The sequence below is a fragment of the Lolium rigidum genome, chromosome 2 (genome assembly GCF_022539505.1).
Source record: "Lolium rigidum isolate FL_2022 chromosome 2, APGP_CSIRO_Lrig_0.1, whole genome shotgun sequence".
NCBI lineage: Eukaryota > Viridiplantae > Streptophyta > Magnoliopsida > Poales > Poaceae > Lolium > Lolium rigidum.
Window position 1 is genome coordinate 43,051,620 of NC_061509.1, and position 16,312 is coordinate 43,067,931.

Below are 16,312 nucleotides of genomic sequence, written 5' to 3' on the forward strand. Positions count from 1 at the left end.
AATGCTAAATGCAGTAATAGTTAACTGGCTCATGCAAAACCTTTGCAAGATTATAATTGAATAGGTCTCAAGAATAATTAAAGAAGTCAAATGCACTAACAGTTATAGGCCTAACCAAAGCCTATCAGTAAAGAATATTCAGAAAGCAGAAAGAAGCATCCTGCCAACGTATCAGAATTCTGAACTGGTACGTGTAAACTTCGAGTCCGTGAAATTCACTAATCTATGCATCACTCTCGCGGTCTTGGGGTCTTGCCTGACTATATGACCTTGTTGCATGCAACAAACCGGGTCAAACATGATGAACATGTCAGGATAAATCAATGCAAGAAATTAACTGATGCTAGATTTGTCATGTAATGCATAATTGATTGCCAAGCAAGAAAGAAAACAGAGCTTCAAGATCAGATCATTTGAGTACCTTCATGTGTTAATAAATTACTGTCAAATATGCATTAGAACAATTAGATTATTTCCCAGCAATGGGAGAAACTGTAAATAATTATCTTTACATATCCGATTTGTGGTAGCATTGACCAATTGGTACCAGGTTATCGAACCAAGATCGAGGCACTACGGCAAAGAGGACGAAGTGAGTATTATGATGGAGGGGACGTGAGAAACTCGACCGGTTCGCGGCGCCACATCCTGGTGTACCCCGTTTGGGTTCCTCATCGGCGCCGGATCGAGAAGAAGGGCAATGGCATCAGCTGCAGTAGATGGCGAGGACGGTGGGTGGTTTGACCACCGCAACCGCGGGTCGAGAGGAGCAACCGGCGGTGGCCTCGCCGAGGGAACGCGTGGGCCAGCAACGCCTCCGTCTCCTGTGACGTTGGTGGCGGCGAGCGATGGCGGATCACCGAGCCGTGCAAGGAGGCGGTGGTGGTGGGCGGTTAGAGCGCACCAGGCGCATCTGAGGCATTCCTGCTGGAGGTTGGGGAGGGTGTTCATGGACGCCATGGAGGCGTTCGTGCTGGTGGGCGGTTGGGGATTTGCGTGTGAGTGGATCTGACATGGGAGCGGAGCGGGGCGGGGTTAGTTTCCTTCTTTTACGGGACCTCGATGTGTTAAGCGCTCAACGCGTTGAGCGTTCAACATTGAGCCAATCTTGACCGTAAATTGATCTAGTTTAACGGCTGAGATGTTTTGGATCTCCGGCTCTCTCTCTTTTTATATTAGTGGAGATAGTGGAGATGGAGATTAGTGGAGATAACTAATGCTAACTTGATTAAATATGTGACCTAGGGATACGCGCACGCCTAATAAACTGTGAGAGAGGGAGTATTCCGAACAAATGTTTTGACGAGTGGTTTCGTGAAAAGGGTTTTGATTTGGGTGGTCTTCGAATCAAAGACGTGGGTGGGAAAGTAAACGGGCCGTACTGGAACCCCAAACCCCTGACCCAACCCGTTCCGCTTGATTCTTCTCGCACGGCACGGATATATGCAGAGAGACCACACGGCGCACTAGACAACACCGCCAGCTTGGCAGAGCCAACCCCGACCCGTCAATCCTTTCCCCAACCCTCCAGAACCTTCCCCCTCCTCGCCGCCGCCGCCGCCGCCTCGCCGCCAAAACCCTAGCCCCCTCGCCACCGTCCGTCCGTGCTCCTCGCCGCAGGCCCGCAGCCAGCCGGTTCAGATCTCGGGGACTTCCGGCCACCATGGAGGACTGGGGTGAGCGCCTCCCTCCTTCTCCTCCCCCTCTTCCCCGCCTCCCGATCTGTGCCCGCCGGAACCGCTCCGCGATTCGCTCCCGCCGCCCACAGATCCTGCCCCGCCGAGCGCTCGTCGCGGCGTAGCCCCGATAGCGCGGTCCGCCGAATCTCGGGCGCCGGTTGTCAATTCCGCGAGCACGAGTAGCTCGTCTTTGATTGGTAGTACTGCCGTTCGAAGATAATCAGGAATTCTGACTACTGCGACGGTACGCGAGATCGGGTCACGACCCTCGTGGATTCGAGCGCGGTTAGGAAATCGGGGATACGGTTGTTGGGATTCTGGGTTTTAGATTTCTGTGGTATTTATTTGTATACATCTGGTAGCTCTGCTGAATGTACTTTAGTAGTTTCAGAGTGCCTACCCATGGCATAACATAGTACGTACTCAGTTACTCCTTTGCGTCTTTCTGTTTCAGTACCCCGATGTAGCGATTCCATGCTTTCATCCTGGTATATTTATCGCTGCTTTTGTATGTGGATTATATGGAAGATTCGTGAAGCATCTGGTGTTTTTTTTTTGTTGTTGTTGTAGTAGACAGTTGCAGTTGCTTGTGCTTCTATGCTTGCTTTGAAGAAGCATTGATATGGTCATGTTATGTCATTTGCGGTTCTTAACCGTGTTTCAGAGTGTGGCCAGTGTTGTTTTGAACTTGTTAGTAATATGGATGTTGTGAGTCTGCGCTAAGGGAACCCACTGAATGCCTATTTAAACATGTATGTATATCCTGGGGTGTTAAATCGATATAAGATGATGCTTGCATATTGTTATGAAAGATTTTTATAGTACACCAGATCAACATTTGGTCAGGTTGTAGGAAGCCTTGAAATTTTTTTCCCGAATTTATGTGTATTGAACCAATTACCAATGTGCTGTTAGTTTGCTCTGACATTCTTTTGTTCACATGTTGAAAATAAATGTGAATGGCATTGCAGATGCTGAAGATTTTACGCCAGTTGCGCCTGTTGTGAAAGCTCAGCCTCTGAAAAGTAACTGGGATGATGAAGATGTAGAAGAAGATGATGTAAAAGAATCTTGGGAAGAGGAAGAGGAGGTACTGAAAGATTTGCCATGTTTTTAGTGCACATAACCCCCCTTACAACAGAACATGACATCCAATCTGAGATATGCCGGGACATGTGACCTGTACACACTGGCCAATACCAATTCCACAACCCATGATTTTCGTATTGTTGCTGGAAATTTTTCCCAAGTAATCTGTGGTATTCAGTGTTGCCATGAATTTTAGTTGGCCTCACTGTAAATTGTGCAGGAATCCCTAGCTAAATCAAATAGATGAAGATCTTCTTTAGTTTTGCGTTTGTTCTGTAGACTGTTATCCTGGTCTATTATTTTTGCCTCATTAAGTTTATGTTCTGTGAAATGTTTAGCAATGACCATATGCTCTTATGTGTATGACTGGTTCTGATGTTTTAATTATGTACCTAAACTTCCATGTGTATGCTTTGCTTAGATTGGTTGTTAAAATACTAGTAAGCTCTTCCTCTGTTACATTGCTACTAATATTGAATTGCCACTTATTCAACACCGGTGCTTTGATACATAAAATGCAGAAGCCTAAACCACAACCTGTAGAAAAGCCTGCTCCAAAACCTAGTGCTAAAAGTGCTGTAAAAAAAGGTAAGCAGCCATCAACAAGTGCTGAAGTAGTAGAAGATGATGTTCTGGATGATCCCACTTTAGAGAAGCTTCGCCAACAAAGGTATGCTATTTTTTCTCTGTAGCTGTGACCTCTTGTGATGAAAAAACCCTGCCGCATACTGCTGCTTTTTTTTGAGGGACTGCCGCATACTGCTGCTTTGTTGTGCCTACCATTAAGTTTCTTCACCATGATGGTTTACTTGTTACAGGCTCGTGGAAGAAGCTGATTTTAAGTCAACAGCAGAGCTTTTTGCAAAGAAGGACAGCAGTGAAAAGTCACTAGAGACTTTCATCCCGAAGTCTGAGAGCGACTTCGCAGAATATGCGGAGCTTATCGCAAACAAAATCCGTCCCTATGAGGTCTGTTCAACATTTACAGGGCTTTCTGTTTGTTTATCGGGACCCCTTGTTTATACAGAGACTCTGTTTCATCCAATAACTGACCTCCTTTCGGTTCGTCTACACAGAAAAGCTTTCACTTCATGGGTCTACTTAAGAATGTCATGAGACTTTCCATGACATCTTTGAAAGGTGCGGAGGCGAAAGAAATATCTTCCTCCGTCACGGCGATTGCTAATGAAAAGATCAAGGCTGATAAAGAAGCGGCAGCAGGCAAAAGGAAAGGAGGTGAGATTCTTGGACCTTATGAGAATGGGAATACTCTTATTTGTTGTGTGCTTTTGATGCTGATGGTTACTTAACTCGCAGGAGCAAAAAAGAAGCAGCTTCATATAGAGAAGGGAGAGGAGGACTTTGCTGCCGGACCGGGTGCATCTTCTTATGATGATCCGGACGAGTTTGACTTCATGTGATTCGCTGGGAGGGGAATAGCCTCTTCTATGTAATACCTCGAAGCAAGCAGAGATTAGAGTTTGCGGCAGTCTGTATTCCCTTCAGAGGCACCTGAACACTGGAACTGCATGGGAACATGATCTATTTGGGGTTGATTTTGTCGATTGGAAATGGTTTGCGGTGTCGAGCTGCAAGTTGTTTTCCTATTCTCGATGTGTTTGTGTTATTTTTGTTCTGTGGGTTGGAATCTATTCTTTTTGGCCAACTGTACTATAACGTGTTTCTGGTTATATTGGAGAGTCGTTACAAGGGATATATTGGTGTGTCTGGTGATTTCAATCCCTGATAATTTCATATCTCGTTCTGGTATGTTCAAGTCGTATGCTGTAATACGAGGATAGTAATTGTAATATGGTTTTGTACTTGTGGGTGTCCAAATTCCAGGATAGAAGAAAAGTTCACTCGTCATTTTCTCACGTCATGAAAAACTGCAAGGAACACGTTTTCTCAGCAATACTCTCTGATATAATGCTAAGTGAAGTCGAGGTTTGACCATTAGTACTACTAGTGTACGGTGTTTGTTAGCGTGACAAGTAGAAAAGGAGATATGAAGATGAGATGCAACCATTGATTGGATGAGTATTGAGTAGTTAACTGCTCAAGTCTGGATTTGATTAGTTCACCTACAATGAGGCAGTCAGCAAGTACAATACCAGTTTTGCTAGCTTTCACTCTTGGGTTGAACACCACCTCCTCTCGAAGTCCCTTTTCCCCCGCATCATTGAGAGTCCACCGACGGCGACCGGGCCAATCTGACGTCCTCCCCGCCGGAGTAACCGGCCGGAGATGGGCTAGGAGAGGCGCTGGGAATTAGGAATGTACATAGTAGCTGTAGATCTTGTGTGTTTCGGCGGTATGCGGGTTTTCGGCTCGATGCCGGGAGGTGGCTGCTAGATCTGCTGGCCAGGATCTGGCGCCGGCTAGTAGTTTCCTTCCTCGTCGCGACGCTCCGGTGGTCGGAGCCGGAGGCGATGGGATGTCGAGCTGCTGGTTCCTCCATCAATAAAAGGCCTTTATCTTGCATATCCGTGGCATGCAGTCAAGGTATGGAGTTCTTTCCCTCTGTTCGTGGTGAACTGGAGATGGAAGACCTGCATATCGATGGCTGCTGGGCGCCGAATATGCTCCAGGGGAGTTATGAAGCTACTCCCGGGAGTTCATCCACGGCAGCCCGTTGCTCGCTGTCATCACAGATGGTCGGTAGGCGACCACTCCCACCACGCTCGTTGGCTTCGGTTAACCCTGGTCGGCGGACGTTGGCGCTGCACAACCTCCAGGCAAGCAGGCCCTTCAGCTCCAGCATAGCTTGCTCCTGCCGTCTTGTCCCAATTGGTATAGTCCCCGGCGACGTCTCGGTTGGCTGTGCTGAGGAGCTCCGGCAAGGTGGAGAAGGAGCAAGACCCAATTGCTTTTTCCAGTTTTTATCTAGGGTCCTCTATGCAAAAAGTTTGGGCTTCGTTGTAATTTTTTTTTTACTTTCTGTTAGCCCTCTTTGTAATGTGTTGCTCCACTGCTGATAAATGAAGCTTCGAGGCCCTCTGAGGCCTACCCCTGTTCAAAAAAAAACTCTTGGGTTACGACTGAAATTTTTCCAGTTATAAGTGAGGGTTTGAATATATTTGGATCGTTGGATTTCCTTTATGATTCATGCTAACTGAGAACTACTAAGTTAGTTCTTAATCAAATGAGAATTAGTCACATCTTCTAATTATTATTTTTATTTAGTTGGAGGAAAGAAAAGTTCTAGCATGTGCTCTTAGGAGATAAAAGGTGAACCATTCATTCACGAAGTAGTATATTTCTATGAGTAAAGTGCTACAAATGTTTTCCGTGTGCGTGGTAAAGTGATTTTGCTCCAATGTGGGTGTTCCTGGTGTATTGGATGAGCTATCTACAAATGTTGGATGCATTGACTTTTATGGTACATAAATGTTATTTGCTACAAGTACAGTTTTTTTTTGCTACATAGACATGCTTGAAATGTTGCAAAAAATTGCTACATGTCACAAGTTTTTATGGATTGTATTGCAAAACGACACCACATTTCTAGAAAATACTACATATACACAAACAATGCTAGGTTTGAGGTTTTCATCAAGAAAATAATCCATCTCCCGTGGGTAATTGCACGCGTTGCATCCTCTAGGTGCACAACCGTTCAATAGAACTAATCGTGTGGGTCGCTTTCATTGGCCCCACGTCCCACCAGGTCCTAATAAAATATCTAGCCTAGCCTTATCCTCTCCTCCCATCTGCACCTTCTCCACCGACCACTCGCTCCTCTCACTTCCTCTCGGGCACGCACCACCGCAGCTTAGCCTCACTCGCCTCCCTCGTGCAACCCTGCCATCGGGAGCCATTGGAGGAGCAATGAAGCGAGATCAAGTGAAAATCCTATGGATGGCTTCCTCCACACCGTTGCCGCCTCCCCATCAACCACGTGGATCTCTTGTACCGCCGCCTCAGTCGGTTGGTGCCTCAGCGAGATCGAGCATGCGAGGGGGGGGGGGATTTGAGTGCGCGGTGGTGGTGTTGTTCTCGGACGACTCCGCCGTGGATGGGAAACAGAGGGTTTGAGGATTTTAGGAGGAGGGGTAGGAGAGCTGGAGACGAGAATGGGGCAGTTCCACAAAACAACCTCGGTGGCGCTACGCTGGGAGTGCGATGATGCTACAAAGGAACTGCAGTTATGCTACGAGGCGTGTGTGGCGATGCTGCCATGGTTGGCGAAGTGCCGCCATCTAAAGGCGGCGGCGCTTGATACGTCTCAAACGTATCGATAATTTCTTATGTTCCATGCTTGTTTTATGACAATACCTACATGTTTTATACACATTATATGTCATATTTGTGCGTTTTCCGGAACTAACCTATTGACGAGATGCCGAAGTGCCAGTTCCTGTTTTCTGCTGTTTTTGGTTTCAGAAATCCTAGTAAGGAAATATTCTCGGAATTGGACGAAATCAACGCCCAGCATCTTAGAATCACACGAAGCTTCCAGAACACCCGAGAGCCACCAGAGGAGGGCCCTGTGGGCCCCAGATGATAGGCTGGCGCGGCCGGGGGTGGGCCGCGCCCCCTACTGTGTCGTCGCCTCGTCGACCTTCCGACTCCGCCTCTTCGCCTATTTAAAGGTCCACGACCTAAAACTTCGATACGGAAAAGCCACGGTACGAGAAACCTTCCGGAGCCGCCGCCATCGCGAAGCCAAGATCCGGGGGACAGGAGTCTCCGTTCGGCACGCCGCCGGGACGGGGAAGTGCCCCGGAAGGCATCTCCATCGACACCACCGCCATCTTCATCAACGCTGTTGTCTCCCATGAGGAGGGAGTAGTTCTCCATCGAGGCTAAGGGCTGTACCGGTAGCTATGTGGTTAATCTCTCTCCTATGTACTTCAATACAATGATCTCATGAGCTGCCTTACATGATTGAGATTCATATGAGTTTTGTATCACTATTCATCTATGTGTTACTCTAGTGATGTTATTAAAGTAGTCTATTCCTCCTCCATGGTGTAACGGTGACAGTGTGTGCATCATGTAGTACTTGGCGTAGGTTATGATTGTAATCTCTTGTAGATTATGAAGTTAATTATTGCTATGATAGTATTGATGTGATCTATTCCTCCTTCATAGTGTGATGGTGACGAGTGTGCATGCTATGTTAGTACTTGGTGTAATTGCAATGATCTATCATGCACTCTAAGGTTATTTAAATATGAACATCGAATGTTGTGGAGCTTGTTAACTCCGGCATTGAGGTGCTCTTGTAGCCCTACGCAATAAGTGGTGTTCATCATCCAACAAAAGAGTGTAGAGTGGTTTTATTATGTGATCAATTGTAAGAGCAAACTTTAAACCCCATGTTTTGTGTGTTTGATGACAACACTTGAGATATCTCACCGTGTGCCTTGAGTATCATTGTTAGATTTGCAAGAGCACGGTGACCTCGCCGGACGCGTCAAGATCGGAAGACTGAAGCGTAGTTGATAGGTTTTCTGGTTTTGTGTGTGTTTGGCGAGGTAACATGGTTGGAGAGAAAAAGGGAAGAAAGCCAGATTTAGCCGAGGCCGGTACTACCGGTACACGTAGCGGTAGTACCGCTACCCCTATAGGTACCGCCCTCGGTACCGCTCCGAGTCTGCACTCGATTTCGTCTCCCCGAACACGCTGCGGTACCCCTACGGTGCACGGGGCGGTAGTACCGCTCACGAGCGGTAGTACCGCTCACGGTACCGCTTAGGTACCGTAACCGAGTTACGGTCGTACCGCCCCGGTACCGCTGCCGGTACCGCTTTGGATCCGAGTAAGGTTTGGACCCTATTGCGGTACCTCAAGCGGTACCTCGTGCGGTAGTACCGCTCTGCATCCTTTGACCGGATACTGGGAGGATTTCGAACTCAGAGCGGTAGTACCGCTTCCCAGAAGCGGTAGTACCGCTTAGGCCAAATCTGGACATAACGGTTGGATTTGGAGGAGCCTATTTAAGGGCCCCTTCTTCCCAACTCGTTTTTATCTCTTCCCTCTCTCTCTCCTCCATTGTTGCTGAGCTTAATTCTTGAGGATCTCCCTCCCCATCCAACCAATCTTGCCCAAACTTTGAGGAAGGGTGGAGGAGACCCCGATCTATAGTTCTACCAAGAGAGATTTCACCAATACTAGCTATTCCTTAGTGGATCTTGGTGGTAGGGTTCCTTAGTGGGGCATTGGAGAAGAGTTCCTTTGGTGGAGCCTTGGAGGAGCTTCTTGGTGGAGCCTTGGAGGAGCTTCTTGGTGGAGTCTTGGAGGAGCTTCTTGGTGGAGCATTGGAAGAGTTCCTTTGGTGGAGCATTGGAGATGGGTTCCTATGGTGGAGCATTGGAGATGTGCAGCTATGGAGTCTAGCTTGGTGATGTACTAGCTCCATAGGGTGTTGGGAGCATCCTTGTGTGTGGAGCTCACCCCAACCTTGTGAAGGAATCACCGCCTCGACCGGTGCCTTAGTGGATGAGGGAGAGCACCTTCGTAGAGCTCTCTCGAGGAAGAAGGTGAGGCCTTCCTTCGTGGTGTGGCCGTCTAGTCTCTTGTGTGAGACTAGCACCTCCTCAACGCAGACGTACTTCCTTTAGTGGAAGGAACTGCGGGAAACAAACCTCGACTCGCCTCGCGCCCCCGGTTGTCTCGCTCCTTACTCTTATTATCTTGTTGATTCCTTTACTTGTTGCACTTGTCCGATATTCATTGTAGGATCACCCCTATTGCTAAAGTTCACACCTTTACCTTCCGTTGCCTAAAAATTGAAAAGACTAAAACTTGTTGTAGCGCCTGATACGCGTACAGCACGCGTCCGTTGGGAACCCCAAGAGGAAGCTGTGATGCGTACAGCGGCAAGTTTTCCCTCAGAAAGAAACCAAGGTTTATCGAACCAGGAGGAGCCAAGAAGCACGTTGAAGGTTGATGGCGGCGGGATGTAGTGCGGCGCAACACCGGAGATTCCGGCGCCAACGTGGAACCCTGCACAATACAACCAAAGTACTTTGCCCCAACGAAACAGGTGAGGTTGTCAATCTCACCGGCTTGCTCTGTAACAAAGGATTAGATGTATAGTGTGGATGATGATTGTTTGCAAAGAACAGTAAAGAACAATAGCAGCAGATTTGTATTTGATGTAAAAGAATGGACCGGGGTCCACAGTTCACTAGAGGTGTCTCTCCCATAAGATAAATAGCATGTTGGGTGAACAAATTACAGTCGAGCAATTGACAAATAGAGAGAGCATGACAATGCACATACATGATATGATGAGTATTGTGAGATTTAATTGGGCATTACGACAAAGTACATAGACCGCTATCCAGCATGCATCTATGCCTAAAAAGTCCACCTTCAGGTTATCATCCGAACCCCTTCCGGTATTAAGTTGCAAACAACGAGACAATTGCATTAAGTATGGTGCGTAATGTAATCAATAACTACATCCTCGGACATAGCATCAATGTTTTATCCCTAGTGGCAACAAGCACATCCACAACCTTAGAACTTTCCGTCACCGTCCCGGATTTAATGGAGGCATGAACCCACTATCGAGCATAAATACTCCCTCTTGGAGTTAAGAGTAAAAACTTGGCCGAGCCTCTACTAATAACGGAGAGCATGCAAGATCATAAACAACACATAGGTAATAGATTGATAATCAACATAACATAGTATTCTCTATCCATCGGATCCCGACAAACACAACATATAGAATTACAGATAGATGATCTTGATCATGTTAGGCAGCTCACAAGATCCGACAATGAAGCACATGAGGAGAAGACGACCATCTAACTACTGCTATGGACCCATAGTCCAGGGGTGAACTACTCACTCATCACTCCGGAGGCGACCATGGCGGTGAAGAGTCCTCCGGGAGATGATTCCCCTCTCCGGCAGGGTGCCGGAGGCGATCTCCGAGAATCCCCGAGATGGGATTGGCGGCGGCGGCGTCTCGGTAAGGTTTTCCGTATCGTGGCTCTCGGTGCCGGGGGTTTCGCGACGAAGGCTTTAAGTAGGCGGAAGGGCAACGCGGGGGCCACACGAGGGCCCCACACACCAGGGCCGTGCGGCCAAGACCTGGGCCGCGCCGCCTGTTGTGGCGGCGCCTCGTGGCCCCACTTTCTTTCCCCTTCGGTCTTACGGAAGCTTCGTGCAAAAATAGGACCTCGGGCGTTGATTTCGTCCAATTCCGAGAATATTTCCTTTGTAGGATTTCTGAAACCAAAAACAGCAGAAAACAGACAACTGGCTCTTCGGCATCTCGTTAATAGGTTAGTGCCGGAAAATGCATAAATACGACATATAATGTGTATAAAACATGTAGATATCATCAATAATGTGGCATGGAACATAAGAAATTATCGATACGTCGGAGACGTATCAGCATCCCCAAGCTTAGTTCTCGCTCGTCCCGAGCGGGTAAACGATAACAAAGATAATTTCTGGAGTGACATGCCATCATAACCTTGATCATACTATTGTAAGCATATGTAATGAATGCAGCGATCAAAACAATGGTAATGACATGAGTAAACAAATGAATCATAAAGCAAAGACTTTTCATGAATAGTACTTCAAGACAAGCATCAATAAGTCTTGCATAAGAGTTAACTCATAAAGCAATAAATCAAAGTAAAGGTATTGAAGCAACACAAAGGAAGATTAAGTTTCAGCGGTTGCTTTCAACTTGTAACATGTATATCTCATGGATATTGTCAACATAGAGTAATATAACAAGTGCAATATGCAAGTATGTAGGAATCAATGCACAGTTCACACAAGTGTTTGCTTCTTGAGGTGTAGAGAAATAGGTGAACTGACTCAACATAAAAGTAAAAGAAAGGCCCTTCGCAGAGGGAAGCATCGATTGCTATATTTGTGCTAGAGCTTTAATTTTGAAAACAAGAAACAATTTTGTCAACGGTAGTAATAAAGCATATGTATCATGTAAATTATATCTTACAAGTTGCAAGCCTCATGCATAGTATACTAATAGTGCCCGCACCTTGTCCTAATTAGCTTGGATTACCGGGATTATCGCAATACACATGTTTTAACCAAGTGTCACAAAGGGGTACCTCCATGCCGCTCTGTACAAAGGTCTAAAGAGAAAGCTCGCATTTGGATTTCTCGCTTTTGATTATTCTCAACTTAGACATCCATACCGGGACAACATAGACAACGAGATAATGGACTCCTCTTTAATGCATAAGCATTTAGCAACAATTAATGTTCTCATATGAGATTGAGGATATATGTCCAAAACTGAAACTTCCACCATGATTCATGGCTTTAGTTAGCGGCCCAATGTTCTTCTCTAACAATATGCATGCTCTAACCATTAAATGAGTGGTAAATCTCCCTTACTTCGGACAAGACGGACATGCATAGCAACTCACATGATATTCAACAAAGAGTTGATGGCGTCCCCAGGAACGTGGTTATCGCACAACAAGCAACTTAATAAGAGATAAAGTGCATAAGTACATATTCAATACCACAATAGTTTTTAGGCTATTTGTCCCATGAGCTATATATTGCAAAGGCGAATGATGGAATTTTAAAGGTAGCACTCAAGCAATTTACTTTGGAATGGCGGAGAAATACCATGTAGTAGGTAGGTATGGTGGACACAAATGGCATAGTGGTTGGCTCAAGGATTTTGGATGCATGAGAAGTATTCCCTCTCGATACAAGGTTTAGGCTAGCAAGGTTATTTGAAACAAACACAAGGATGAACCGGTGCAGCAAAACTCACATAAAAGACATATTGTAAATATTATAAGACTCTACACCGTCTTCCTTGTTGTTCAAAACTCAATACTAGAAATTATCTAGACTTTAGAGAGACCAAATATGCAAACCAAATTTTAGCAAGCTCTATGTATTTATTCATTAATGGGTGCAAAGTATATGATGCAAGAGCTTAAACATAAGCACAACAATTGCCAAGTATCAAATTATTCAAGACATTTTAGAATTACTACATGTAGCATTTCCCGATTCCAACCATATAACAATTTAACGAAGAAGATTCAACCTTCGCCATGAATACTATGAGTAAAGCCTAAGGACATATTTGTCCATATGCAACAGCGGAGCGTGTCTCTCTCCCACACGGTGAATGCTAGGATCCATTTTATTCAAACAAAACAAAAACAAAAACAAACCGACGCTCCAAGCAAAGCACATAAGATGTGATGGAATAAAAATATAGTTTCAGGGGAGGAACCTGATAATGTTGTCGATGAAGAAGGGGATGCCTTGGGCATCCCCAAGTTTAGACGCTTGAGTCTTCTTAAAATATGCAGGGGTGAACCACCGGGGCATCCCCAAGCTTAGAAGCTTTCACTCTCCTTGATCATATTGCATCATTTCCCTCTCTTGATCCTTGAAAACTTCCTCCACACCAAACTCGAAACAACTCATTAGAGGGTTAGTGCATAATAAAAATTCACATGTTCAGAGGTGACACAATCATTCTTAACACTTCTGGACATTGCACAAAGCTACTTGGACATTAATGGAACAAAGAAATTCATCCATCATAGCAAAAGAGGCAATGCGAAATAAAAGGCAGAATCTGTCAAAACAGAACAGTCCATAAAGATGGATTTTATTGAGGCACCAGACTTGCTCAAATGAAAATGCCCAAATTGAATGAAAGTTGCGTACATATCTGAGGATCACGCACGTAAATGGGCATATTTTTCTGAGCTACCTACAGAGAGGCAGGTCGAAATTCGTGACAGCAAAGAAATGCTGTTTCTGCGCGAGTAATCCAAATCTAGTATGAACCTTACTATCAACGACTTTACTTGGCACAACAATGCACAAAACTAAGATAAGGAGAGGTTGCTACAGTAGTAAACAACTTCCAAGACTCAAATATAAAACAAAAATACTGTAGTAAAAACATGGGTTGTCTCCCATAAGCGCTTTTCTTTAACGCCTTTCAGCTAGGCGCAGAAAGTGTATATCAAGTGTTATCAAGAGATGAAGCATCGACATCATAACTTGTTCTAATAATAGAATCAAAAGGTAGCTTCATTCTCTTTCTAGGGAAGTGTTCCATACCTTTCTTGAGAGGAAATTGATATTTAATATTACCTTCTTCATATCAATGATAGCTCCAACAGTTCGAAGAAAAGGTCTTCCCAATATAATGGGACAAGATGCATTGCATTCAATATCCAAGACAACAAAATCAACGGGGACAAGGTTATTGTTAACGGTAATGCGAACATTATCAACTCTCCCCAAAGGTTTCTTTATAGCATTATCAACAAGATTAACATCCAAATAACAATTTTTCAATGGTGGCAAGTCAAGCATATTATAAATTTTTTTAGGCATAACGGAAATACCTGCACCAAGATCACATAAAGCATTGCAATCAAAGTCATTGACCTTCATCTTAATGATGGGCTCTCAACCATCCTCTAGCTTTCTAGGAATAGAAGTTTCAAGTTTTAGTTTCTCTTCTCTAGCTTTTATGAGAGCATTTGTAATATGTTTTGTGAAAGCCAAGTTTATAGCACTAACATTAGGACTCTTAGCAAGTTTTTGTAAGAACTTTATAACTTCAGAGATGTGGCAATCATCAAAATCCAAACCATTATAATCTAAAGCAATGGGATCATCATCCCCAATGTTGGAAAGAATTTCAGCAGTTTTATCACAGGCAATTTCAGCAGTTTTAGCAGTTTCGGGCAATTTTGCACGCTTTGCACTAGAAGTGGTAACATTGCCAACACCAATTATTTTACCATTGATAGTAGGAGGTGCAGAAACATGTGAATCATTAACATTACTAGTGGTGGTAATAGTCCAAACTTTAGCTACATTATTCTCTTTAGCTAGTTTTTCATTTTCTTCTCTTTCCCACCTAGCATGCAATTCGGCCATCAATCTTATATTCTCATTAATTCTAACTTGGATGGCATTTGCTGTAGTAACAATTTTATTTTCAATATCCTTATTAGGCATAACTTTCGATTTCAAAAGATCAACATCGGAGGCAAGACTATCAACCTTAGAAGCGAGAATATCAATTTTATTGAGCTTTTCCTCAACAGACTTGTTAAAAGCTGTTTGTGTACTAATAAATTCTTTAAGCATAGCTTCAAGTCCAGGGGGTGTGTTCCTATTATTGTTGTAAGAATTCCCATAAGAATTACCATAACCATTACCATTATTGTAAGGATATGGCCTATAGTTGTTACTAGAATTGTTCCGATAAGCATTGTTGTTGAAATTATTATTTTTAATGAAGTTTACATCAACATGTTCTTCTTGGGCAACCAATGAAGCTAACGGAACATTATTAGGATCAACATTAGTCCTATCATTCACAAGCATAGACATAATAGCATCAATCTTATCATTCAAGGAAGAGGTTTCTTCGACGTAATTTACCTTCTTACCTTGTGGAGCTCTTTCCGTGTGCCATTCGGAGTAATTAATCATCATATTATCAAGGAGCTTTGTTGCTTCACCAAGAGTGATGGACATAAAGGTACCTCCAGCAGCTGAATCCAATAGGTTCCGCGAAGAAAAGTTCGATCCTGCATAAAAGGTTTGGATGATCATCCAAGTAGTCGGTCCATGGGTTGGGCAATTTTTAACCGAAGATTTCATTCTTTCCCAAGCTTGTGCAACATGCTCATTATCCAATTGTTTAAAATTCATTATGCTACTCCTCAAAGATATAATTTTAGCAGGGGGATAATATCTACCAATAAAAGCATCCTTGCATTTAGTCCATGAATCAATACTATTCTTAGGCAGAGATAGCAACCAATCTTTAGCTCTTGCTCTTAATGAGAAAGGAAACAATTTTAATTTTATAATGTCACCATCTACATCTTTATACTTTTGCATTTCACACAATTCAACAAAATTATTGAGATAGGCAGCAGCATCATCAGAACTAACACCAGAAAATTGCTCTCACATAACAAGATTCAGTAAAGCAGGTTTAATTACAAAGAATTCTTCACGTAGTAGCGAGGTGGAGCAATAGGTGTGCATAAGAAATCATTATTATTTGTGGTTGTGAAGTCACACAACTTAGTATTTTCAGGAGTGGCCATTTTAGCAGTAGTAAATAAAGCAAACTAGATAAAATAAATGCAAGTAACTAATTTTTTTTTTTGTATTTTTGATATGGAGAACAAGACAGTAAATAAAGTAAAGCTAGCAACTAATTTTTTTGTGTTTTGATATAATGCAGCAAACAAAATAGTAAATAAAGTAAAGCAAGACAAAAACAAAGTAAAGAGATTGGATTGTGGAGACTCCCCTTGCAGCGTGTCTTGATCTCCCCGGCAACGGCGCCGGAAAATATGCTTGATACGCGTACAGCACGCGTCCGTTGGGAACCCCAAGAGGAAGGTGTGATGCGTACAGCGGCAAGTTTTCCCTCGGAAAGAAACCAAGGTTTATCGAACCAGGAGGAGCCAAGAAGCACGTTGAAGGTTGATGGCGGCGGGATATAGTGCGGCGCAACACCGGAGATTCCGGCGCCAACGTGGAACCTGCACAACACAACCAAAGTACTTTGC

The 16,312-nt window shown here is 44.3% G+C and overlaps 1 protein-coding gene across 1 annotated transcript; it reads left to right on the forward strand.

The window, feature by feature from the left end:
- The first annotated feature begins 1,626 nt into the window (after positions 1 to 1,626).
- Positions 1,627 to 4,484, forward strand: LOC124686329 (eukaryotic translation initiation factor 3 subunit J-A-like). The gene is made up of 6 exons (XM_047220294.1): positions 1,627 to 1,676; positions 2,651 to 2,769; positions 3,290 to 3,438; positions 3,587 to 3,737; positions 3,845 to 4,004; positions 4,086 to 4,484. The coding sequence occupies exons 1-6, from the start codon at positions 1,664 to 1,666 to the stop codon at positions 4,187 to 4,189; spliced, it is 696 nt and encodes a 231-aa protein (XP_047076250.1). The 5' UTR covers positions 1,627 to 1,663; the 3' UTR covers positions 4,190 to 4,484.
- Positions 4,485 to 16,312: the final 11,828 nt, after the last annotated feature.

What these genes read in the sequence shown, in the direction of transcription:
- LOC124686329 (XM_047220294.1), top strand. An exon ending in CTTGGGAAGAGGAAGAGGAG is followed by an intron (nt 2,770 to 3,289) that starts GTACTGAAAGAT and finishes CATAAAATGCAG; the next exon opens with AAGCCTAAACCACAACCTGT. An exon ending in ACAAAATCCGTCCCTATGAG is followed by an intron (nt 3,738 to 3,844) that starts GTCTGTTCAACA and finishes TCGTCTACACAG; the next exon opens with AAAAGCTTTCACTTCATGGG.